Source organism: Chanodichthys erythropterus, chromosome 11, assembly GCF_024489055.1.
Source record: "Chanodichthys erythropterus isolate Z2021 chromosome 11, ASM2448905v1, whole genome shotgun sequence".
NCBI classification, from domain to species: domain Eukaryota; kingdom Metazoa; phylum Chordata; class Actinopteri; order Cypriniformes; family Xenocyprididae; genus Chanodichthys; species Chanodichthys erythropterus.
Genome location: NC_090231.1, coordinates 52,859,451 through 52,886,106, shown reverse-complemented (window position 1 = coordinate 52,886,106; position 26,656 = coordinate 52,859,451). Strand labels below are relative to the sequence as shown.

General features: G+C 35.4%; 1 protein-coding gene across 2 annotated transcripts in view; it reads right to left on the bottom strand.

Annotated features, from left to right (window-relative positions):
• Nucleotides 1-26,656, bottom strand: part of phlpp2 (PH domain and leucine rich repeat protein phosphatase 2) — an 84,923-nt gene that overhangs the window by 47,183 nt on the left and 11,084 nt on the right. The window contains exons 1-2 of one of the 2 annotated variants that reach the window (XM_067400038.1): nt 22,995-23,184; nt 16,672-16,805 (exon numbers count right to left, since the gene is read on the bottom strand). In XM_067400038.1, coding sequence (XP_067256139.1) covers nt 16,672-16,805; nt 22,995-23,044 — 184 coding nt within the window. In that variant the 5' untranslated portion in view covers nt 23,045-23,184. Of the gene's footprint in view, nt 1-16,671; nt 16,806-22,994; nt 23,185-26,656 lie in introns of those variants that run through there. The other variant, XM_067400037.1, reaches the window with a different exon arrangement.

Genomic DNA, 26,656 nt, shown 5'->3' with positions numbered 1-26,656 from the left:
CTATAAATGGACTACAGCATACCATGGGCGCGAATCAACGTCGTCACCACCAAGCTTCCTCAAACTTTATTTAGAAAACAACAAGCGGGTTATAACATGTGTTTCATGTCATAGATCAAAACGTGAAAGTATTTAGAGGCTTTGTTAACCACAGACCTTATTTCAGGCAATTTAGCAAAAACCCATTCAAAAAACCCATAGACTTTAGTGCAATGGAACCAGAAGTCATAAAATGCTCACTCGCTTCCAGGTTTTGCCTACAAAAACACGTCATCTCTGAGGTACTCTATAGTTTGGGCTCAGTTGTTAACCTTTAATACAGCATTATAGTAGCCTAATGTTCAAGTAAGGGCTCCCAACATAGTTTATAACATTAGCAGAGATAAATTTTTAAGAAACCCTTTAGTTAGAATTTAATTTATTAAAGACACAATTTGTTCAGTAAACCACTGTTTAATAAAAAAATAAATAAATTAAAAAAAATCAATTTTATGTTTACATTTCTCCCCACCTGCTGTACCAAACCCGTACCAAACCATGACTTTTGTGAGTGAGTTTGTGTACCGTTATACCCCTAATGTTTTTATATACTAGCTTCCACGTCAAGGTTAAGGGCAACCAAATAATCAAACGCTGCGTCCAAAATCGTACCATCTGAGTAGGAGTTACATTTAAATTTGAATTTAATATGCGACTGTTAAAAAAAAGTATGTTCTCTATATTATATGTATGAATGAAATTTGTACGTACTATATCCGCCATGTTCATAAATCCTCTCCCGTGGCCTCATGGGATAGTAAAGTGTCCATCGAATGCACACTTTAGATTGACGGCAGAATATAGTAGGTCATCCAGGTATTTTCGCCTACTGTGTTTTTTGAATACTATGTATTCCAGCATACTACTCTTTTGGTGTTGGTGATAACTAAGTGAATATTTAATTACTATAATAGTCATTTCTTGCTAGAAATGGCATCAAAGTGAAAAAAATCAATCGCAACTTTCAGATGCCATTTTTATTATTTAGCTTAGCTGTTACAGAAAATGGCTAACCAAACCAAAGTTGATGGGCCCCATTGACTTCCATGGTACCTAGTATTTTCCGACATTCTTCAAAATATCTTCCTTTGTGTTCAGCAGAAGAAAGAAATTCATACAGATTTGAAACAACTTGAGGGTAAGTAAATGACAATTTTCAACTATCCCTTTAGGGATTATAACCCAATGTGGATCTGACACATCTACATCACATTGTCTTAATGATTTCAAACCCATAATAAAAATAGTCTAAAGAAAAAAAAAAGGTCTAAAATAAAATCGCCTAAAATAATATATTAAGAAAGAATAAAATGAAAAATAATGTGTGCTACACTGTAAACCCTAATGCTCAAAATATTTAATTGGTTTGAGTAGGACAAACTTAAATTGAACAAATTAGTTCAGTTAAATTAACTTATTAGTATTTAGAGCTTTATTTATCTTTAGAGTTCACAGCACTGACACATTTCATAACTGAACTGTTATATTGTTTTGAGTTGTATGAACTAATTTCTTTTAATTTAGATGAACTTAAGTTTAACTGAAACTGGGCTGGGATTTCTATTTCCCAGCATGCTTTGCCATGGCACTCGAAAGGGAGAGTAAATGCTAAAATTAAGTGTTATATAATGTTTTTTATGCAAGAATAATGGTAAGGGAGATTTAGTAGTAATTGATGTTTTGTTATGCTAATTTAGAAGAGTTTCAATTAATGTGGGATTTTGGAGAGTTACAATCATGGTGACAAGTGGTGCATGTGGCTTGGTTTGAGAGCAGGTAAGTTACATGTTTTAAGCTGTGGTACTCATTCAGTAAGTGCTATACCATGCTTTTGTTAACATGTTAGAAAATTAGCAAGTTGGCATTTTCTGAGTTTTTTTTATTAGAGTTTACAGTGAAGTAAATAACTCATTTCATTTTCAAGAACTCAAAGAAAAAGTTAATTAACTAAATATTTAATGTTAATTGCTATAAAGTACTGAGTTAGCGAACTCATACAATTTTAAGTTGACATGCATGCATACTACACACTCATAACTTAATAGTTCTGCTTACTTAAAATTGGGAAAATCATAACTCAAAAAAATGATGTAACTGATTACCTCAAATTTGTTGAGTTAGCCCAACTTATTTGGGTTTACAGTGTATTATTGTCTTCCATTATATGTAACATGACCATATAATTTGAGACAAAAGGGGACAAACGCAACTCATACTTTCAAAAAGTTATTATTCGCAACTAATACTTCTGATTGGCCGGAAAAGCACCTGTCTCATGAATATTACTGAGAGTTCCTGCTGACATATATGTGTTGAAATCTACTGTGAATATGTCACATTGATTTAGAACCCATAAAACTTAAAAAACTAGTCTTAAATAACACAAAATAAGATAAAAAATAGAAATCACATACCCCTTAAAATGTGCTACTACTGACTTCCATTTTGTACAACACGACCATATGCATCATCTCAAAAAATTTGCTTTTGTGCTTTATGAGCCTTAAAGAAGCAAATGATCCTTTAAATCACATTCTCTTTACAAAATTCTGACAAAAACATTTTATTTCTTTATTGAGGTTCAGCATGGACTAGCTTCAAAGAGCTTGGCCTCCATCAAAGAACAAAGTCTCGAAATGATCTGACTCCTGCAGAGTTCAGAAATAACATCCCCCGTATAGACCAAAGATGAATAGGTCCGCTTGTTTAAACGATATAACGTAGCATAGATTAAGCCTGCTCGCAGGGGGGACCAGTAGGGGCGGAAATACAGGTTTACTCAGGGCTCAGCTAGGAACAGCATGAAGCCCCACTAATAACAAACATATAACAAAAGTGATGGACTTTGACTGTGAGAAATCTGTTAGTGGCATTTTTATCAGAAGTCTTTATGTAAGAGGAAAATGAATACTGACCCTATTTAACCCTCTAGTGCAGTTTACAACTTTTAGAATGCATCTGGATAAAGTTTCTGAATGTGGATAAAAATGTTACATTTAGATTTTTTAGAATTTTTTACTTCATCGTAATGGTATGAAACTTGATAAAGCACTTCCTATGTGAAAAAAAAACAATCATCGAGCTGATTCGAAAAGGTTAAATGGTCCTGAAAAAAAGTCACACTTTTATTGTGTGCAGTCAAAAATGATCAAATTGAAGATAAATGGGAAGCGAATTTCATCTAGTGGAAATGTTTGGTACTGCGCCTGAACAAAATCTTACTGAAAGCTCATTTTTTGAGATATCAACCTCAAATTTGGAACACAACTTGTTTTGTATGGCTTTGATTTTCTCACAGTTTTAAAGTAAAACATGTTTTGGAAAATATATATTTCATATTTCAATATAGTATTACCAACACTGTTCACGTGAGCAGCACGACGCATGCGTGTGATGCTGACACAGGAGCCGGCCAATAATGAGTCGACGTTCGGACGTAAATATGGAAGCGCTGAACTGTGTTCACCACGTCAACTGCATAGGAGACTGACATGGTAGAGAAGATATTGTTGAATAAAGTCGCTATTTTTGTTTTGTTTTTGCGCACATCAAGTATTCTCGTCACTTCATAACATTAAGGTTGAACCACTGTAGTCAAGTTGACTATTTTAACAATGTCTTTACTACTTTTCTGGACCTTAAATTATGGTAATTACGTTGCTTTCTATGGGGGGTAAAAAAAAACACTTGGATTTCATCAAAAATATCTTAATTTGTGTTCTGAAGTTGTCTGGCTATCACCAGACAAAGCTCAATTTAAAATTGAACATTGGTCTGGGGAGTTTGCTATACTTTTCTACTGCACAAGAGGCGTGATCAACGAGCATTATTCACGCAATTGGATAGTCCTTCAACCAATCAGATCAACGATCCGGGTGACGTACTTTGCAGAGCAACGTGAAAACTCCAGACAGGTTTAGTTTGTATTGGTTTGTAGCATTGATCAGCGGTTTGCAGAAGCAGCAATGGCATTGAGCGATTTTTGCTGGTTGTGCAAAAAAAACATGACAGTAAGTGGTATTTACACCCACTCTAGCGATTTGTTTGCTAATCTAACTAAAGAAGTCACACCATGCATGCAGCTGAAATTCGACAAATACTAGTAGTGGCCATAGACATATGCATATCATAATGTCACACGTTAAAAATACACATGCTGACACTAGTAGTTATTGGTGTTACTTCCTATTTCCTGCAAGCACATTCAAATGAACATATTAGTTCCCTACAAAAGACTGATCTCAATAAAGACAGAACAGAGACATTTAATACATTATTAACAAGCTACACATTTGTTGCCAAATGGGTTATATTTCCTCTCCGATTTGTCTCAATTCACTTACCAGATCACAGATTCAACAATACACACTAACAAAAAGTTCCACAAAGCACCTTAATACTATCATAAAAGGTTTTTGAACATACAGTATATCATGTAAATATGAATATAGTAATTCAGATTCCCTACCAAGGAAAAAAAATAAAAAATAATAATAATAATAATAATAACACATCAGCACATAATTTTCATCAAATAGTAAACTAAATGCGGAGGAAGCAACTTGAGTCAAAAGGTTTTGGTTAACAATAAAAATAATATCCATGAACTATTGTTTTAGTTAATTGAAGTAACGCTGAAATAATATCTAAATTTTAGATGAAAAACTCAAACTTAAAAATCTAGTATGTTACATTTCAGCTGCATGTACGGTGTAATGGCATTAATAGCTGGATAACTCATAGAAAGAAGAAAGAAAAAGTGGCCCATTTAACAGTCATGGGGAAATAAAATAAAATATAAACATTAGATGAAAAACTTAAACTTAAAAAAATGAAACTTAGAAATGTTACCTTGGCAACAAACTGAAATAAGTTTAAGTACTAAAATTACTAAAACTAAACTGAAATAAATATTTTAAAAATAAAAAATTAAAGAATAGATGAATGCTAAACATTTTTAAAAGAAGCAAAAACTAATAAATATGGCAAAAGCACATAAAATTCCTGAAATGTAAGCTAAAATGAAAATGAAAACTGAAAATATAATAAAAGCTAAATATTATAGTAGTATATACACATGATACTATAATAGCACTGTTTTTCACCAAACATTTATTGATTATTTTAGTTTAAAAGTGAATTACTGTAATAATAGCCACTTTAATACTACTATTAATGAAAATGCTCAATCATATATCTTGATATCCAAGTACTATGGTATTTTGTTGTGATATCATCACTGCACCACAGAACTACTGAAGTAAAAGAATCAGAACATTCCCAGTATGTGGATGTGTTGATAGTATTTGTGTTGACTTCAATATAATAAGCTTTGAGTTCCTGTTGCCTTGCCAAAGGTTTCAGATTCCTAACCAGCTCTCTCGATTCACAGATCATACCTGTGAAAGACTGTTTCAGTTTTTATTCAGCTGAACATTTTCTATGTTAAATATAAGTATTTTTAGCCATGTAAACGTCTGCATGTGGTGGTCTCAGCCCACGATTCTCTGTCTACTTCCTGAGCATTACCCCTGAAAAGTTAAGGCTCCTCACAGATCAATACCTCATTAGTGGCTAAATCCAGCACCACAGATGATTTATTTTTGTAAAGCCACAGCAACAGCCAGCAGATCCCATATCAAGAGGAAATTTGGTGCAAAACAAGTAGAGCTGCACGATTAATCGTTAAAAGATGGCAATCTCGATTCAAACACCCACTCGATCTCATTCCTAAATGTCAGCCATTCGGCTCTGTCTATTAAAACTTTAAAAAGTACGATCACAGTGAACATTCAAATCTGTGTTGTTGCTGTCGCTGACCCAGAGAGGGCAGATGTTATGTAGCCTAATAGGTATGAAACAGCTTCACAAACAACATCGTTATTTTTGTATTACAATAATTCTGATGATAACAGAAGTACAGGGGTAAAAGATTACAGTTCAGATGTCTATGGTACTGATCAAAAGTAACTTGATGCTTCAAATGAGGATTGTATCAATTAGATTGTTACGCCAGTAGGTGGCGACAAGTGACTTTAAAAAAATGTGTTTGTCATTGAATCATTCATTGAAGAGATTAGTTTAAAAATGCTAAGTCATTCATTCAAACTGAATTTAAAAGGGACCCATTATGCCCTTTTTCACAATGTAATGTAAGTCTCTGGTGTCCCCAGAATGTGTCTGTGAAGTTTCAGCTCAAAATACCACACAGATCATTTATTATAGCTTGTCAAATTTGCTGCTATTTGGGTGTGAGCAAAAACACGCCAATTTTGTGTGTGTCCCTTTAAATGCAAATGAGCTGCTGCTCCCCGCCCCCTTTTCAGAAGAGGGCGGAGCTTTAACAGCTCACGATTTGATTGCTCAACAACAACAAAGCTGGAGAATCTCACGCAGCCAAAAGTCAACGGTGTTTATCATTATGCTGTTCAAACCGGAGTCGGACACTGATGGAGAGACTCAGGAAGAAGTTACAACTTTTAGAATAAAACTGGACGTTTCTCAACAGTTAGTGGATAAATTTATGTAGTTGTTGTGGAGTTGATTCAACTCGTCGACTAGCATGTGCCATCATGTTCATCTTTTGTACAAATCCAGTGTTGAATTGACCATCGTTTGTAAAGCAGTTCAGCGTAAAATGACGGCATGATATCAACACTCTGCTACAACAACTCTTCCTCTTCTCTAAAGAAGCTCAACATGGCCTCACCCCTTTGTTTTGTGTTCTCAGGGGCGGGGTTTATGTAAATTTTGGGGTTTGTGATGTCAGCAACCCAGGAAGAAGCTCATTGTAGTCCTTACCAGCCATTTGTTGTAAAAGAAAATATCTCCCTTTGTATTGAACTTTGAGTGTCTAACTTTGCAGATGTTGTTTATGCTCAAACAGCAACATTACACACTAACTAAAGTTAAAAAGTGAAATCATAAGGATCACTTAAAGGTGCCGAAGAACATGTTTTCAAAAGATGTAATATAAGTCTTAAGTGTCCCCTGAATGTGTCTGAAGTTTCAGCTCAAAATACCCCATAGTTTTTTTTTGTTTTTTGTTTTTTTTAACTGCCTATCATTATAAATGCGCCGATTCAGGGTACGCGGACCCTTTAAATCTGGTGCTCCACGCCCCAAGAGCTCGTGCTTGCCTTAAACACCATAAAGTTCACACAGCTAATATAACCCTCAAAATGGATGTTTACAAAGTGTCCGTCATGCAACATGTCTAATCGCGTAAGTATAGTATTTATTTGGATGTTTACATTTGATTCTGAATGAGTTTGATGCTGTGCTCTGTGGCTAAAGCTAACATTACACACTGTTGGAGAGATTTATAAAGAATGAAGTTGTGTTTATGAATTATACAGACTGCAAGTGTTTAAAAATGAAAATAGTAAGAAACAATGGTAACTTTAACCACATTTAACAGTACATTAGCAACATGCTAACGAAACATTTAGAAAGACAATTTACAAACATCACTAAAAATATCATGATATCAATGATCATGTCAGTTATTATTGCTCCATCTGCCATTTTTCGCTATTGCTCTTGCTTGCTTACCTAGTCTGATGATTCAGCTGTGCACAGATCAAGACGTTAATACTGGCTGCCCTTGTGTAATGCCTTGAACATGAGCTGGCATATGCAAATATTGGGGGCGTACATATTAATGATCCCGACTGTTACGTAACAGTCTGTGTTATGTTGAGATTCGCCTGTTCTTCAGAGGTCTTTTAAACAAATGAGATTTATATAAGAAGGAGGAAACAATGGAGTTTGAGACTCACTGTATGTCATTTCCATGTACTGAACTCTTGTTATTCACCTATGCCGAGGTAAATTCAATTTTTGAATCTAGGGCACCTTTATAAAAAAAAAAAAAAAAACACTATATTATTATTTTTTTTTTATATATCACATTTTTGTCAGAACCTGTAGTAAATTACATGTTACTTTGTTTAGTTGTCTATTCAGAATCTTGGGAGAAATCTCAATTTATCCAGAATTGTGCAGCTCTAAAAAAGGACTACAAAGAAACACCCAACCCCACCACACAGGACAAGTCCAGAACTCTGTCCAGGTCTCAGGGTCTGTTTTTGCCTTACAGCGTCTCTTGAGTCAGCATTTATGTTCACTCCCTTAGATTGTTCCATGACCACAGCAGGATTTTTTTAAAAGAGGGAGAGGACTGAGGAAACTGGTTAATGTGTTTTCAGAAAAAATATATATACTGTAATCAAACACTCAATAAATGAGCTCTTCAGAAGAGTTTTAACAACATCTGTGCACAAGAATACAACATTTTATCATTTTTGAAAAATCTTTGAGTTCTGATCAATGAAAGAATACTGAAACTTTGTAACCCCCAAACTCCCTCCACAGTGAAAAAAGACCATCTACTGAAACCAAGCTGATTGATATACACGTGACTTAATTTGCAGGCCAGTGACGCATCTTTCATATTCAGCAACGTGGCTTTCCAGTCACACTGACATACAGTAATAAGAAAGAAATAGTACAGATGCTAGTATCTAATGAGCAAGGGCTGGGTATTGGTACAGATTACACAATTTGATTCAATTCTGATTCCCAAGCTCTCAATTCGATTCTGATCTTGATTTGATTCGATACAATACTGATTCATTTAGAAATATTTCAGTTACACTCTTTTACACTTTTATAAATGAACGTTCCAAGAGGGCATTTACGTAGCGATGCCATAGAAGAACCATTTTTTGGTTTCCCAAAAAACCTTTCATTAAAAGAACCATTTTTGTCTTGAAGAACATTTTAATAATCTTAAAGGGATAGTTCACTCAAAAATTAAAATTTTGCCATTACTTGCTCAACCTCAATTTGTTTCAAACCTGTATGAGTTTCTTTCTTTTGTTGAACACAAAAGAAGATATGTTGATGAATGTTGGTAACCAGACAGTCGACAGAACCCATTAACTTACATAGTATTTTTTTCTTACTATGGAAGTTAATGGGTGCTGTCGACTGTCAGCATAGACTAAAAGATTGATCTCGGGATTTAAAAAAAAGATTGATTAAAATCAGGAAATTAACATTTCAACACTCATGGCAGTTCATAACTATTTTATGTTTTGGCAAATTGGTGGCTAATTCACAAATTCGTAAAATCTTATTTAGTACTTTTCCATACAAATCACACTGTATGGATTCATACAAAATGGCCACCTCGTAAAAAAAAAAAAAAAAAAACTCATGATGTGAGTGTTTGCTTGTAACTCTTCACAACTCTTCAACACTTTTTGAACTATTACCTGGTTTCACAGACAAAGCTTACACTAGTCCCAGACTAAAATGCATGTTTGAGCTGTTTAAACTGAAAGCAACTTACACTGACATATCTTAAAATATGCCAGCATCATTGTTTTGTCTCAGGATGCACAAAAGTAAGGAACGTTTAAAAAAAAAAAAAAAAGAAAGAAAAAAAAAACTACTTAACTAGCAATAATATGTTTTTTTTAAAACTGGGTACAATGAGATGACATTATTCTACTCACCCTTCAACCAACAAACATTAAAAAGGACATTTAAAAGTGTAAAAGCATCAACAAGGTTCTTTCAACAGACCGTGAAAAAGCGCGATTCTTTCCAGAGCAATGACGGACGGATAAAATACAACTGTAGTGATATATATCTGTATTATGTAATATGTTGCCTTAATAAAAAATGTTCATGAACTTCAGTATTGCGTGATACTATTTCAAGATGATTCCCATCATTTTTACAGATAATAAATTGTATTTACCTGTGAAAACAAACCTGGAAAGAGACTTGAGGATTTAAAGGAGAAAAACAAGAAGTTCTTCCAGTGAATTATTAATGGGATTTATCGTAAATTATATCAGGAAAACAGACCACAAATGTGCAGTATGTTGTCCTTTTTCATACCATTACAGCGGAATGCAAAGGGAAAAAAGAAAATAATCACAAGGAAAAGAATGCAGCGACTGAAAAGAGCTCTTGCAATATTCTTGTTATAAGATGTCATGTTGAAATACCAAGTGTTGTGTTATTCTCATAATGTCTGAATATAAAACATGAAAGAAAAACTGACAGCTCATTCAGTAAAACTGGCGGATAAGCTTTATTTTATATGATTTGAAATGATTCATTTCAGTTTTTTTTAAATGGAAGTTCCCCAAACCGGAAGTGCCATCCATAATTCAAAACACAGTAGGCTCGTCAGCAAATAAGATGGATAGAATAACAAGACTCGTATTGGTTTGAATGGAAGAAAGTGCAACGTGCAATATGGCAGAATAAGTCCCGCCTTCTAAATAAGAGCCAATCGCCGACTGGTAAAGTCATCGCGTCACTGCAGCGGCCGTAAGAAGCTCCGGTTCCCATAGAAACAGTCAGACGCGTGCCTCCGAAATGAGATACAAGAGACATCTCTTTATCAACTTTTTCAAGCGTCAAAGTGTTAGTTGTGTAGCTGTCATTGGATGGAAAGAAATCGCTCAGATTTCATTAAAAAAATAAAATATATAAATAAATATACATTTGCGTTCCGAAGATGAGCAAAAGTATTATGGGTTTGGAACGATATGAGGGTGAATAAATGATGACAGAATTTTTGGGTGAACTAACCCATTAATCTAAGCCCCGTCTTTATTGTCATAGTTATTGTCTTTAATGTAAACGGGCCTTTACTCAGATCACAAGTGGCTGAGCTGGCTTTGACTCTGGATGGGTGTTTTTCCCAAAAGTTAACAAAACGAGCGGCCAAATCTCGCAGAGTCTGGCCAGCATCTAAGTCACCCGCTTGAACTCACTGTGAGGACAGTAATCTCTCTCTCTTCCTTGATCTATCTAGGAGAGCTTCTTAAACAGAGTCCAAAAGTCCAGCAGCCACTCAAGTACTGCAGTTTCCTCCAACAGGCCAATAAACACCTTTCCTGAAATGAGATATTCCTGAGATACCACTTTAAAATTTGACAACATCTAAGACATTTTACAACATCATAGATAGGATTTGACACGCTCAGTACCGGAAGGGTTTACAGCTAAGAGCTGATATTAACTTGTGTAACATTTCTCTCCAATAATTAGTCTTGTAGCACTTTCTTATTGCACAGTGCTCCAATGTGACAATGATTTAAGAATACAGACATGTTTACAAGCAAACGCTCACTCACCCTCCCAATTAACACACTAAATATGAATGCATATATAACACATCAATATTTTCTTTTAAAAGAATCATTGAATCTATCTTGTGTATTAGTGAACATCACAATGGATCACATGATAAATTACAGCGATACATACATGATTATTACCGCAATACTCTGTTGATATTTTACTGCAAGGATTCCGATTTTTAGCAGCTGCACTGTACCTTGAACCATCTTCTGCGAACAATTACACAACGATACACCTTACCAAGATAAAGACACCGTGTTCACCATGATACAGTACAGGAGATGAACTCACCACAAACATAAAACGCTCATCTGTTGCAAACATATGAACATCTACAAACTAACATCTATTTTATGTTTCCGCCTAAACAAAGATAAAATGTGGTCATACATGTGCATACATGAACATGTGGATCTAAATATCTCACTAATGAACTGTGAACTTTCCTGAGGTAAATGCAATGTTAAGTGACAATGTTCACAAGCCGTTTTATTGACGTCTTTCCACAGTTGAAACACTGATTGAGTGATTACATGAGACATGTATAACATACCTTTTGATGTTCATGCATGTTTTTTCATGCTTTAACTTGGATTAAAGTGAAAGAAAAGCATTGCTACAGCAATGTCACGTTACCTCATTTAAGAGCGTCAAAACGCCATTTATTGTTCGAATTTTGTGATAAAAATAGACAGAATTTGAAAGCTGAGACTTTGTTTCTTATTAGAAATAAAGCACAAAACACTTTGTGTTACTGAATAAGAGACGCACTACAAATAATGTTTGCTGTAGGGAAAAACGGATTCACAGGGTCAAATAGAGACTGCTTGAACATCACTATTTGTTTAATTGTTAATGCATTATTGTCACATTAAATTTCAACAGCCCTGAATTCAACAAGAGAGATTTTCTTCACACACAGTATGATTTTTTGATTGACAGGACATAATCAGCCCTGATCATCTGCTGTTTTTAAATAATCGGCCGATAGGCCGAGAGTAATTGCTTTTATTGGGTGATACCGATTATTGGCCGTTACATCGGGTGCATCCCTAATTTATTTAAATTTATATTTGCAATTAGCTGAACTTTAAAGAGATTTTTGACCCACTTAAGTAGTACATCTTTATATGTAATTTCATAATTGCTTCCATTGTCTTAAAAATATGGTACTGCTGGATGTTAAATAATAACTTCTGAATGAGACACAATGAGAATGAAACATTCAGCACCTGCGGTTGTGCTAACATTGTTATTATCACAAATAGAGGCTCATTTATTCTCGCATGAGAACAAAAGCATCCATTGCATCATCTGCCCTATTTCAAAAGCAGAGCAATTTGTTACACCTATGAAACTGTAAAGCCTTGCGATGTAAAATAAACACAAGTAAAAATCAATAGTTGGCATCAGTGGATCAATGCAACATTGTGATAAAGTACTATTACCAAGCTTTGTGATATTGATTGTCTACCTCACCTCTGAGATGTAGGGAAGGGTGTTTGGAGGGTTTAGGACAGTGAACACACAGCACTCTATTCCGCTAGTCTCACCTGTCCCCCGAGTCACAGTGTACAAATGAGGAGGATGCAGGTCGTCCATTCAGTCTCCGTGGCTATATATCAGGACTGTACCTCACCGCTACGGCCCTGACAGGACCCGAGGATGAGAAATGGTATGTCTCCGTTCCCCTGCGGCCCTGACAGATGGGCATTTACTCACTGCCCCAGACCAAGGGGAGCCGTGGGTTACTCAGGCCCAGAGAGAGTCTGCGTCTAACAGCCACTGCTTAAATACACTCAGGAAGGACAGTATGGAGGACGCATCCATATGCAAGGGATTTTCACTTTAATAAAGCTTTCCATTATGTAATTATGCACCATTATTATTACTGCTCATGCTTAAGGTTAGGGATGCGAACCAAAGTTATATATATTTAAAGCGAGAATATAGCGGTTTAGACCTCAGATATGCGATTTATATGTAAACATAGCGTCTGTTTGAAAATTAGTTTAATTTGTTAAATTTGTTTGATTGTTTAAACATTAGTTATAAACCAGAGTAAAGAGACCAGAGCTAATAGATTTGGCTTAAGGGCTATATTAAATTTTTAACTTTATATTTACATTGAAATTAAATCCTGTACTAACTAGAGCGCTGCTTTTGTATGTTTGACTGAACTGTTTGCTTGTGTTTATTTCCCGTATTATTTAAAAAAAAAAAAGTTGGGACACTGTACAAATTGGGAAAAAAAAGGAATGCAATAATTCACAAAATCTCATAAACTTATATTTTATTCACAGTAGAATAAAGATAACATATCAAATGTTGAAAGTGAGACATTTTGGAATGTCATGCCAAATATTGGCTCATTTTGGATTTCATGAGAGCTACACATTCCAAAAAAGTTGGGACAGGTAGCAATAAGAGACCGGAAAAGTTAAATGTACATATAAGGAACAGCTGGAGGACCAATTTGCAACTTATTAGGTCAATTGGCAACATGATTGGATATAAAAAGAACCTCTCAGAGTGGCAGTGTCTCACAGAAGTCAAGATGGGCAGAGGATCACCAATTCCCCCAATGCTGCGGTGAAAAATAGTGGAGCAATATCAGAAAGGACTTTCTCAGAGAAAAACTGCAAAGAGTTTGAAGTTATCATCATCTACAGTGCATAATATCATCCAAAGATTCAGAGAATCTGGAACATTCTCTGAGCGTAAGGGTCAAGGCCGGAAAACCATACTGGATGCCTGTGATCTTTGGGCCCTTAGACGGCACTGCATCACATACAGGAATGCTACTGTAATGGAAATCACAACATGGGCTCAGGAATATCTATATCTAAACATGATCCAGAAGTGCAGGCGTTTTCTCTGGGCCAAGGCTCATTTAAAATGGACTGTGGCAAAGTGGAAAACTGTTCTGTGGTCAGACGAATCAAAATTTGAAGTTCTTTTTGGAAAACTGAGATACCATGTCATCCGGACTAAAGAGGACAAGGACAACCCAAGTTGTTATCAGCGCTCAGTTCAGAAGCCTGCATCTCTGATGGTATGGGGTTGCATGAGTGCGTGTGGCATGGGCAGCTAACACATCTGGAAAGGCACCATCAATGCTGAAAGGTATATCCAAGTTCTAGAACAACATATGCTCTTATCCAGACGTCGTCTCTTGCAGGGAAGACCTTGCATTTTCCAACATGACAATGCCAGACCACATACTGCATCAATTACAACATCATGCCTGCGTAGGAGGAGGATCCGGCTACTGAAATGGCCAGCCTGCAGTCCAGATCTTTCACCCATAGAAAACATTTGGCGCATCATAAAGAGGAAGATGCGACAAAGAAGACCTAAGACAGTTGAGCAACTAGAAGCCTGTATTAGACAAGAATGGGACAACATTCCTATTCCTAAACTTGAGCAACTTGTCTCCTCAGTCCCCAGACGTTTGCAGACTGTTATAAAAAGAAGAGGGGATGCCACACAGTGGTAAACATGGCCTTGTCCCAACTTTGAGATGTGTTGATGCCATGAAATTTAAAATCAACTTATTTTTCCCTTAAAATGATACATTTTCGCAGTTTAAACATTTGATATGTCATCTATGTTGTATTCTGAATAAAATATTGAAATTTGAAACTTCCACATTATTGCATTCTATTTTTATTCCCAATTTGTACAGTGTCCCAACTTTTTTGGAATCGGGTTTGTAAATAACCCGATTCCATAATATGCCGTTTTTTTGGTACTGTGAGTCAGTGATTTCGACTTCAGTGAAAGTTAAATGAATACGCCATTAGATGGCAGCAAAGTCAGTCAGACGCAAAGACTTTTATATTGAAATGGACTGAAACAAGGAAACAAGGATGTTGTTTTTACTTTAAACAACATCTGACGATACGCAAATGACGAATGCATTGACTAGCACTGTCATGGGAATGTCTTAAATGTTATCGCTTTCCTCAGCGGACATTTAAACTGATTTTGTGATTATGAATATAAGATTGACCTGAAGAATATCAGCTAGATGCAGGTAATGCACTCGCTCTCTCATAATACTCAACATATTACAATGAGTTTCAATGAAGAAAATCAACGTTCCTTCTTTACTAAAGTGACATTTTATAATTAATAACGGCGGCTTGGGCTCAACTGCTAAACTGTCAACTTGAGATTTGAATCTGTGGCAGAAGGAAGTAGTTCTTCACAAAAGAGGGTTTTAAAGACACTCTGTTGTTGTTATTTATTTATAAACTCGTGCCATCAAACTGTTGTATAAATGCAATATCACACAGCATGCTGTGATTACCTGTGGCCTCATTCCTACGGCCGAATCACAAGCGTGCTGATATACAGCCATATCGCACTGCTACGAGTGTGATATTTCTCATATAAAAAATACTGTTTCAGTGTTATTTTAATAATGCTGTAATATTTACAGTTTTCATTTTAATTGTATTCTCTTCTCTGATGATGAGTTCACTGGTGCGAGGGCGGGGCAACCTGTCACTCACACGAGATCGACCAATAGCAAACCACAACCATATCCAATCAATTCCCCATGGACAAAATCAAGTCCCACCCTACATTTTTTTAACTGTTCAAGAAGCTATTTCACTCAGATATACGTCACATTAGAAAAGAAAAGACCATCTCAACTACTACATGGTAATACGAGTGATACACAGTGATATAGATACACAGTCTTTTACAATATCATACAGTATTGTAGACACTCTTATACACCACTGACCAGAAAAATAATGGTAAATTGCTACAGTAGTTTTGTAATTGTATTCATTTGTCACCCAGGTTTTCATTCTTGACAGAGATTGCCAGTAGTCTGATGGTATTACCATGGCTATCTGGACTGATTTGGACATGCCATGGTGTGTTTTCCTATCATTTAATACCAAAGCTACTGCATTGTGGTACTACCACAGTACTTTTTTTATAAGAACTGGAAGGAGGAAAAACACATTTTGCTGATGCGTTTTTTCAGTCTGGCTCTGCACTCTCAAACAAGCAATCACATCATCAGAAAGAGGCTTGTACATGATGGATACTGGAACAAAAGCGTAATTGGCATCCTTTGAGTGACTGAAGAGAAAGAACTAGAATCAGACACAATCCCCTCAACACTGATGTTAACACACACTGATGCCTGATATGAGAAAAAAAGCCCATTACTCATTCCAAAGCCGTCAGTCCAAAGAGAGAATAAGGAAAAGGGTTGTATACGAAAACAATGATTTGCACCTTTACAGTTGCATTCGCATTGAAAACGGCAGGCAGAATCTCTCTCATGCGGATACGAAACAACACAACGACTCTGGTGGACTCAAAGAGTTTGCTCTGTAAAGCCAGCAAATTGTTCACAGAGCTCTGGGATTTTGGCCCGGTCAATAGAGCTAGCAGTGCCAGTGTTCAGGCTGAAGCTGGCCCACAACTCACCACTGTAGAAGCGGATCATGCAGCTGAGGTCCGAGTTGGCGGCTTCCTGCTGGACACGGAGCGGGTCTTCATAACCCATAGCAGTCAGGTAGTCGTAGACCATCTGAAGAGGACGCTCGGAGGGGTCCAGCCTCCTGCAAATAGGAGGAGAAGGTAGTCAGAAAAGAGAACAAACTAACTAGGGGTGTAACAGCACACAAAACTGACGGTTTTGTACGTAGTTTTTCTCAGTTTTTGAAGTCAGGTTCGGTACTTGCACATTACTATAATATTATAGGTTCAGAGCCCAAACTATTAGCCTAAATTCAATTTCTATTTATTTCTAGATATAATAATAATCAATCAAATAACAAATTGTATGCAAACTTGTAAACTGCATTTAAGGCAGTTTTTGCATTAACTTCTAAATCTATTTATAAAATTATGTTTTTACTCCAATTTGCTGTTGAAATATAATCATTTTAAAATAGTGGCTGTCATTTTAATGATTTATTTGAACATGCATTAAATAATAAAGACAACACTAACAAGTAAAATATAATGACTATAAAGGCTAACGTTAATACAGTGCATAGATTTAGCGAAACAGTATATTTCTTTGGCGAACTAGCTGTGGACTCCCCTGAGGTAAATGCTACGTGACACAATGTTAACAAGCTGATTTATGACGTCTTTCCGCCATTGAAATGCCGATTGAGTGATTACACGAGCTATGATACGTTTCAGTAAGTTGTACTACATCTTTCAACATACCTTCAGATGTTTATTCTGTAACTGGTATTAAAAAGGAAGAGATGATCGCGTTCTCTTGAACAGTGATCTGTCACGCCACATTAAAAAGCGTCAAAATGTCATTTTTTGTCTGAATTTTGTGAAAAATGGACAGAATTTGAAAGATGACACTTTGGGTGTACTCACACTAGGCGCTCCGAACCATACCAGAGTGTGTTTGACCCTCAAAGCCCAGTCCGTTTGACAAGTGTGAGTGCTCCGTTCAGTGCCCAGGCGTGGTTCGTTTAGCCGGCCCTGGCCCGCTTGGAACAGGTGGGTCAGAGCTCGGTTCGGTGGGGCTCGAGCGTGTGGTTCGCATGCAGTATGAGCGCTAACCGTGCCAAAGCACGGAACAGCTACTACTTTTGTGTGTACTACTTTTTGTGTGGACAATTGCGCTCGGGCTGGGTTCAAAGCAACTGTGCCTAGTGTGAGTACACCTTTGTTTTCTTATCAAAAGTAACAAAAGCCGCAGTTTATTGCGATTATTGGTGGTTAATGGTGGTTAGGATACAACTTAGCGCGAGATTTAAAGGGGCCGCAGCCTGAATCGGTGAAAAAAAAAATATAAAAATCTATGGGGTATTTTGAGCTGGGGGGGGGGGGGGGGGGGGGGGGGGGGGGCATGTGTTCTGGATTTTTGAATACATAAATTCAGCCTTGGTAAGCATAAGAGACTTCTTTCAAAAACATTAACAAATCTTACCGACCCCAAACTTTTGTACAGTAGTGTATTCTCAAGTGTTACTTTCTTCTTATTTTTAAACTTAAGAATAAATTTAAGAGTACTTTGCATTTCCAAAAAAATTTCTTAAGTTTAGTCTTTAGAACAATCTTAGGGAAAAAAGGAACATGCTTAAGAAGAATCTGAATTCCTGAAAAGAATGTTCTTAAAAATCATCGTAAATAACCTCTTACATTTAGAATAACCTCCAACTTGTCTTAAATCCTGAAAGTCTATGTTTAAGGGATTTATTGGGTTGTTTCAAATATTAAGCTTTACAACATATAATAAATATCTTCTTAAGAACTGCACTTCAAAACATTCTTATGAACTTAAGAAATCTTAAGAAAGTAGTTAAGAAATTTCTTGTTGTAGTAGGAGATTGACATAGAAGTCAAACATCAATCAAAATTTTATACACATCCTCCACCTCTTGCTCGTTCAAGTAATTATATATGGAGTGTTTGTTATATATGCATTATATAATTTTTCTAAACACTTTTTATGTTTAATGTTTAGTAGTAATAATAATCACAATAATAATAATAATAATAATATAAATCATCAACAATAAATTATTAGCCTATTGTTATATTACAGTCATATTGATATGCAAACACAATTTAAAATTGTGCAGCCCTACAAACAAGTACAGCAAAGCTGGAGCTTTATAAAAAAAAAAAAAAAAAAATTGTTCAGTACTAGACAATAATAATTTTTTACAACAGTTGTACACAACCAAAAATTAATTGATATTTTCAGTCAATTTTCCTGGAAGAGAAAATGTGATTTTAACTGAAAAAAAAAAAAAAAGCAGAATTGCATATAGTTGGCCTTAAAGCCACAAAACCCCATTTTTAATGAGGTTTCCAATAAGTTATTCACCACAAATATGGACAGACTGGTGCACATTATCTATAAAAGGTTTCACAGGCAGTATATAATGTTTATGGCACAATATTTAGTAAGTTGTAAGCAAGTATTGAACATCTAAAAAGATACAAAAGTGCAAATTCCATGTGGGCCAACACACAGCCCTGTGCAAGTAGCCTAGCTCTTAACAAGTGAGATAACACACAGGTGTTTCGATTTAAGATCAGACTCTGTACTAACATCCTCCAGCAGTGACTCTCCCTCAGAGTTGGGTGTTTTCCCAGCACGGCAGACAGATAATATATCCCAATCCAGAGGGATCACGTCTAGTCCAACTCAATATCTCAACATTCATTAAAGCGCTGAAGTGAAAGAACACCGAGCTCATGGCGTCTGACAATATTCCTTTTAAACAAAGCAAATAATCAGTCTGCCCATCTGACTCGATGATCTGTTCGTGATGTGATGGCATCCTGCTTTTTATTAAAACTGTCCGGCCTCATATTCATCCACCTTCCGCCTTTCTCTCCCTGATTAAATCATTATCTCATTCCACAGCTCTAATCCTGTTAAATTAAATGGTTTTACTTTACAATAAGATCCCATTATTTAACATTATGGTATGTTTACACAACAATGACGTACTAAAAATGAAAAAGTTTTTCCTTTGAGTTTTTGAAGTTTCACATACAGACGACAACGTTGTCAAAACGATCCCCGTTCACACGGATCCACAAAAACAACTAAAAATTAACTGTGTTATTCATGCCAGGCCAGTAGTTGGCAATGTCACTTTGTAAAGAAACTCTATGAACATATAATATGTCACCGTTTTCGCAAATTTGCGTTTTTGTAGTTTACACGGAAATGATAACGGTATCTTTTTCAAAAAGTTGCACTTTGAAACCCGTTTTTTTTTTTAAAGTTTGCATTTTCAGGCCCCCAAAGCGCCACTGTCCTGTAAACAAATGGCCAAAACGGATAAAATTTTTTCCATCTTTAGCTGAAAATGGTGTTGAGTAAACGTCACCTTAGTTAATGCATTAACTAACATTAACTAACAAGGAACAATACAATCGTAATGGTATTTAATCATCTTTGTTAAAGTTAATAAAGAAAAATACAACTGTTCATTCATGGTTTTAATAATGTATCAGTTGATTATTAAATCAACATTTACTAGGGCTAGGCGGTGTGACAATATATATCATTACCGTGGTATAAAAAGTCTATGGTTGGAGATTTTGCTATATCATGCATATCGCGGTATGTAAACATATAGCATTACTGACACTTCAGAGTAATGAAAAGCATTAATGAGAATATGAAGAGTGGGTCATGCTTGATGTTAAAGAGTTATATATATCCTGAAAAGGAGCTCTGTGAGGTGCTTGTGCTGAGTGGCACACTGCCAAAGTGCACACACAGAAAGCTGCCTCTCTCAGAAGGCAATCGCGAATTTGGGACATGCTCGATGTTAAAAAGTGTTATTAATCATGATAAGCAGTGAAAAAGAACTCAATGAAGTGCACGTTCTGAATGACACAGAAAGCCGTGTCTCTCAGCAAGCGATCACAAATTAAGTTCTTGAATGGTCAAATACACATGCAATTATGTCAAAATGCCCATTGTGTGAAGTATTCATGTTTATATTCACAGCCGGTTATGTGTTATGCTGCTCTGTGTTATTAATGTGAATCAAACAAAAGAGAAAATAACTTACTGCTCTTGACTAAATTTTTTTTTATAATAACTGCACGCTATTAAGCATTAGTAAATAGTCAATTCATCACTTATAAAGCATTAATAGACATTAGTAAGCAGTTTATAAATACAGCTATAAATGCTTTTATTTTATAAGCATATCTATAATGAGTTTAATAATTGTATTTTCATACTTTATTAATAATCAATTTATAATTTCTAAATTAAGTATTAAATTATTTACAAACCAGTTATTTAAGAGCTGTCAGTGGTTCATAAGATCATTTAGGAAGTGTAAATAAATGATTAATAAACTATTTAAACATTCATTTATACATTTTATTATTTAGACATGTAGTAATAGTTACATAGTGTATTAATAAATACTTTATTGACACATATTCCTGCTGCAATTCATGATTAATTCAGGTAGTTACAAAACATTTAGAACATTTGTGAGCTCATCTAAAGTGAGGACTATTTATGCTTTGTAAAGCTTTTATAAATGAAATTTAAAGATTCAGTGATCTTCTGCACTGCTGTTCTCTAATGTTTTAAAGTTGGTACTGAGGTAGTTTTGACACTAGGAATATGTGTTAATAAAGCATAAAGTAATTATTAATATACGTCTAAATAATAAAATGCATAAATGTACATTTAAATATTTTATTAATCATTTATTAACACTTCCTAAATGATCTTATGAACCACTGACAGCTACTAAATAACTGGTTTGTGAAAAATGTAATATATAATTTAGAAATGATAAATTGATCATTAATAAAGTATGAAAATACAATTATTAAACTCATTATTGATATGCTTAGAAATCAACAACAAAGTATTTATAGCTGTATTTATAAACGGCTTACTAATGTTACTATTAATGTTTTATAAATGGTGAATTGACTATTTACTAATACTTAACTAATGCTTTAGCGTGAGTTATAAAGTGTTACCAACATTTTTTAGCTTTAATAAGAATACATTTATATTTAATTCATACAGTGAAGACTATGCAATATTTTATTTTTACATTTGATTATTATATTTCTGTACTAATTCCAACTAACCTAACCCAAATCAACCTACTGCACCTGAAAAAGTTCATTTCTTTAATTCTTATTTTTGTTATATTGTATTTGTCCTATTGTTTGTAATTTGCTTCTTTTTTCTTAATTTTAATAACAGAAATGAGATAAAATAACTATATTGTGATATATATCATTATTGTGAAATAAGAATTTGGTCATATCGCCCACCGCTAACATTGACTAATACATGATTAATACATGATTTAAAAGTATTTTTTATTGTTTTTTTTATTTTACAGTGAAATGGTTATTTCTTATTTTGTTTATTATTTATTTTATAGGTAGTAAAAACAGCAATAACCATAATAAAAAATATATAAAAAATATTATTATTATTTTAGTCATGTTGATATATAATCATAAAACTTTTGGCCAAATTGTGCAGCCCTGCAAAAAAGTACAGTAAAATTGGAGCTTAAAAAAAAAAAAAACAATCAGAAATATACAATTAGATTTTTTCCATAAATCGTTCAGTCCTAGCCAATAATGTTTTGTACACAACCAATAAGTCATCAATGCTTTTTGGTCAACTTTCCTGGAAGAGAAAGTGTGATTTTAAATCAATTTAAAAAAAAAAAAAGAAAGAAAGTTGAATTGCAACCTTAAAGCCACTAAACCCCATTTTTGATGAGGTTTCTAATAACGATAATTCACTGTCCAGCCTCATAATCGCCCAACTGCACAGCGCCACCACCTTTCTCTCCCTGATTAAATCGTCATCTCATTCCACCGTTCTAATCCAGTTAACAGCTCCTCGTGGCTCCGAAGCAGATAAACCAGCGAATGCTGCAAACCCGTGACCCATAGCCTGGCACTACCAGAATGCAGCTGCTCCGACCCACATGCTTGCCTACAGACCTGTCAGATGTCCTCGTGTTAAAGCAGAGCAGGGGTCCGTCGGCGGCCCCGCACCTTCACGGCACAGGGCCAATTCAGCTTTGCTCTTTGCTTTTAGAGGCAGAGTACAGCTGACAAGGACACTTTAGGGATTTAATGCTTTCTTGCTGCTTACCTGAAGTGAAATAAATAGTAGACCTGAGAAAGCACACACACACACACACACACACACACACACACACACATCAGCAGATGTCCCTGCGAGCTGCCCTAATGTGCAGCCTCCTCACAGCTAATTCAGCTTAGCTGCCTGGCTTTACCTCGGCTCAGGGCTGGACTGCTTCCTGCGAAATAATGTGATTTCAGCCATCTCAGCTGCAGCCCAGTCATTCCCAGAAGGGCAGAGAGAGGGGAAAGCATGACTTGCTTCTCTCTCTTTGTCAGGCGCACCTTAAAAACCACCACAGAAAGTACAGACGACAGACACTAGAAACACTCGGAAGGAAGCACAAACGTGCCTCAAGAGTACGAGGAGTGTTGCGAATGACTGCATATTCCACGTTTTGCTGTTATCTTGCTAAGCTTCTATTGCAAATTTATGGGTGCAGTAAACGATTTCTGAGAAACGCTGTTGAAAGTGGATCGGACCAAAAACACCTGTAGCCAATCAGCAGTAAGGGGCGTATACACTCGCGATGAGGGAGGTGCCTGTGCCGCATAGCATGTTAGTGAATATGGGGGCGGAGCTATCAAGATAGGGGCGTGTTTGTTTTGGTGATTTCAAATATCAGCAGCTTTTCTCTGGAATTGTTTACTGCACCTTTAAAGGATTAGTTCACTTTTAAATTAAAATTTCCTGATAATTTACTCACCCCCATGTCATCTAAGATGTCCATGTCCTTCTTTCTTCAGAAATTAAGGTTTTTGATGAAAACATTCCAGGATAATTCTTCATAAACGATACCAGGCCAGGAATAAGAGTCTTATCTAGCGAAACGATCCTGAAAAAAAACGAACCTGGCACCACGTTCGTTCCATAAGTTGAATAGGGAAGGCGTAGGACAAACAGCGTAAGCTTTTTGAAGAATACGAAGGTGTGGTTTTGGCGGAACCGCTTGGAAGGCGGTCATTTGTTTATATACAACATATATATTTGTAAAAAATTGGAAAATGACCGATCGTTTCACTAGATAAGACCCTTATTCCTCGTCTGGTATCGTTTAAAGCCCTTTGAAGCTGCACTGAAACTGTAATTTTGACCTTCAACCGCCTGGAGACCATTGAAGTCCACTATATGGAGAATAATCCTGGAATGATTTCATCAAAAACCTTAATTTCTTTTCGACTGAAGAAAGAAGGACATGAACATCTTGGATGACACGGGGGTGAGTAAATTATCAGGAAATTTTAATTTAAAAGTAAACTAATCCTTTAAGGCCCATTCATACCAAGGGCGATAACTATAACTATAATGATAAAGATTTATTTCGAAAATATTTTCAATATAAAAGAATAGCAGTGTCTACACCACAACAGAAAAACAATAAGGAATCACTTTCAAAACGTTTTTTTTTTTTTTTTTTTTTTACAGCTGACATAGAAGCTTTGAAAAACGTCTCTGTTGTTTTGTCCATAAGGGAAGTCAATGGCCACCAAAACTGTTTGGTTACCAAAAGTCTTTAATACATCTTCACTCGTACTGTGCAAAAGAAAGAAAGTAAATGTCAGAATTTACATTTTTGGGTGAACTATCCCTTTAAATATGTCTGCTATTTCCAGGAACAGGAAACTACTTTTAAATGACTCAAGTCAATCACACAACAAGATTTTTGAACCAGAACCATTGACACAGTGAGTGCAGTTTTCTTTGCTGACAATTTTCTTTGTTGATGTATTTAAAATTGAAGCCAATAGCCTTTACTTTACCTCAGCAAAAACATTTGCTGACTTGCTAATTGCTCTTGGTTTTGAGGAGAGATCGTTTATATTCTTGAGGGCAGTTTTTTTTTTTTGGAATTTGAAGAAAGAAAAAAAAAAATATACATCTGCATACAAGATCCTCATTTAAAATGCATATATCTGCAAAATGTTAATTTTGTGAACTTTCAGGGTACATTAGCATATCCACCTCATGTTTCAATGTGGAAGTAAGCTATTTTCTGTGATATGAAAGACTCATTAGCTCCTATAGGTTAAAAAAAACTACAAGACTAAAAAAGTGCAGTAAAACTATCTGAACAAAAACAAGTGTGTTTTTAGTTAAAATCATAATTAATCAAATAATTTAAAGGGGCTATATGTAGAATTCTAAAACCCTTGTTATTACTGACACTGGTGGCCTTTAAGTGAACTGCAACCAGCAACTTTTTGCTCGTGCTCGCACTGGTGCACACAAAACATACAAGAGACTGAATGTGATTCAATGCCCCGAAATATATTCACAGCGAAGTTATTTTTCGTTCTTCAAGTTGCACCAGCTCTGCAATTCACCAGCATCATGTTGACAGATGAGGTAATTATAATCAAACCATCATAGCAGTGTAATTTTAAAGTATATTTTAAACTATAGACTTTATGGAACAGGCTATGTGAGACTAATCTGAATGAAACCCTTTTCTTTGCATGACACATTGACAGTACAGTACAGAATAGCTCTTTCGGCATTATCCTGAACACTGAATAAGCATTCATTTCAAGTATCATAGAAGGGAAGAGAGGCTCTCAGGAGAGCGTGACCGTCGCATCCTAGACCTCAGATGACCTCAGAAGCTAACAGACATGAACTAAAAACCACAAAACTCATTGATCCACTCAGTGATTTTGTGTCAGATTTCCAATAATGATCGGCTGAGCTCACAAGGCTACTTTACTAATAAATTAATAAATGGACATGAAATATTCATTATTTGAGTTGAAATTATTTTAATATGTGAGATGAAAGATAATATTACCACAGCTCAAATCAATTGCCAATGACAATAGTCAATTATACATTTTTTGTGGTCACTATGTGAAAATATTTGAGCACAGAAAGTGGCAGCTGACCAATAAGAATCAACAGGAGAGCTCTTCCCTACAATTATTTAATTCATCTACTGTATAAATTTTTTTAGGATGCACCAAAATTTCGGCTACCGAACATTTTCCTGTTTCATGTAATCCGTTACTACCCAGCTCTGCGCACCGATCATCCCATCTCCTCTTTACAACTAGTTACAGCACGAAATAAGCATGAATGAACATCACAAGGTATGTTGAAAGATACAGTACAACTTACTGAAATTAATCCTGTCTCGTTTCAACCAGGGGAAGACGTCAATAAAACAGCCTGTAGGCTATAAATATTACATGTTCCTCAAGAAAGCTTTAATGTTCATAAACTCAATAGTTAGCAAGAAAAAAAAAAACTCCAGAGAAGAGCATTTTGCTAAATATATGCACTGTATAACATATACATTATAGTGATGTCTTCATTATTTAATGTATGCTTGAATAAATCTGTCATGAAAACAAGGTATTACAGTTTACGGTTCTTTAAATGTTAAGATTTGACCAACAAGCTGGAGTAGAAACAATTCTGTTAGGCTATTAAAAAGTTAAAATAAAAATGGGCTTATGTGCAATTTAAATGTTTGTAAAACTCTGTTTTAGCTATTTGAGTGTTAATTGTTATTTAAGTTAGATTAATTATTTGATTATTCATTTAATATTTATTTTCGGTTTTCGGCCAATCGCATCCTGAATATTCGGTTTTGGCCCAGAATTTTCAGTGCACCCCTAATATTTTTACTGTTACTAGTCCATAAACACAGAGATGAGTCAGGCTTCAAAAATAAACCTTCAGGCACAAATAGGCATAAAAAGAAAGTAAAACACCGTGCTGTACTTTCTATTTATGTCTCTTGTGAATCAATGTAAAAAATACTCCGTTTTTAAACACTGACAGAACACATCCTTCAAAACAAAACACTGAACATCAAAT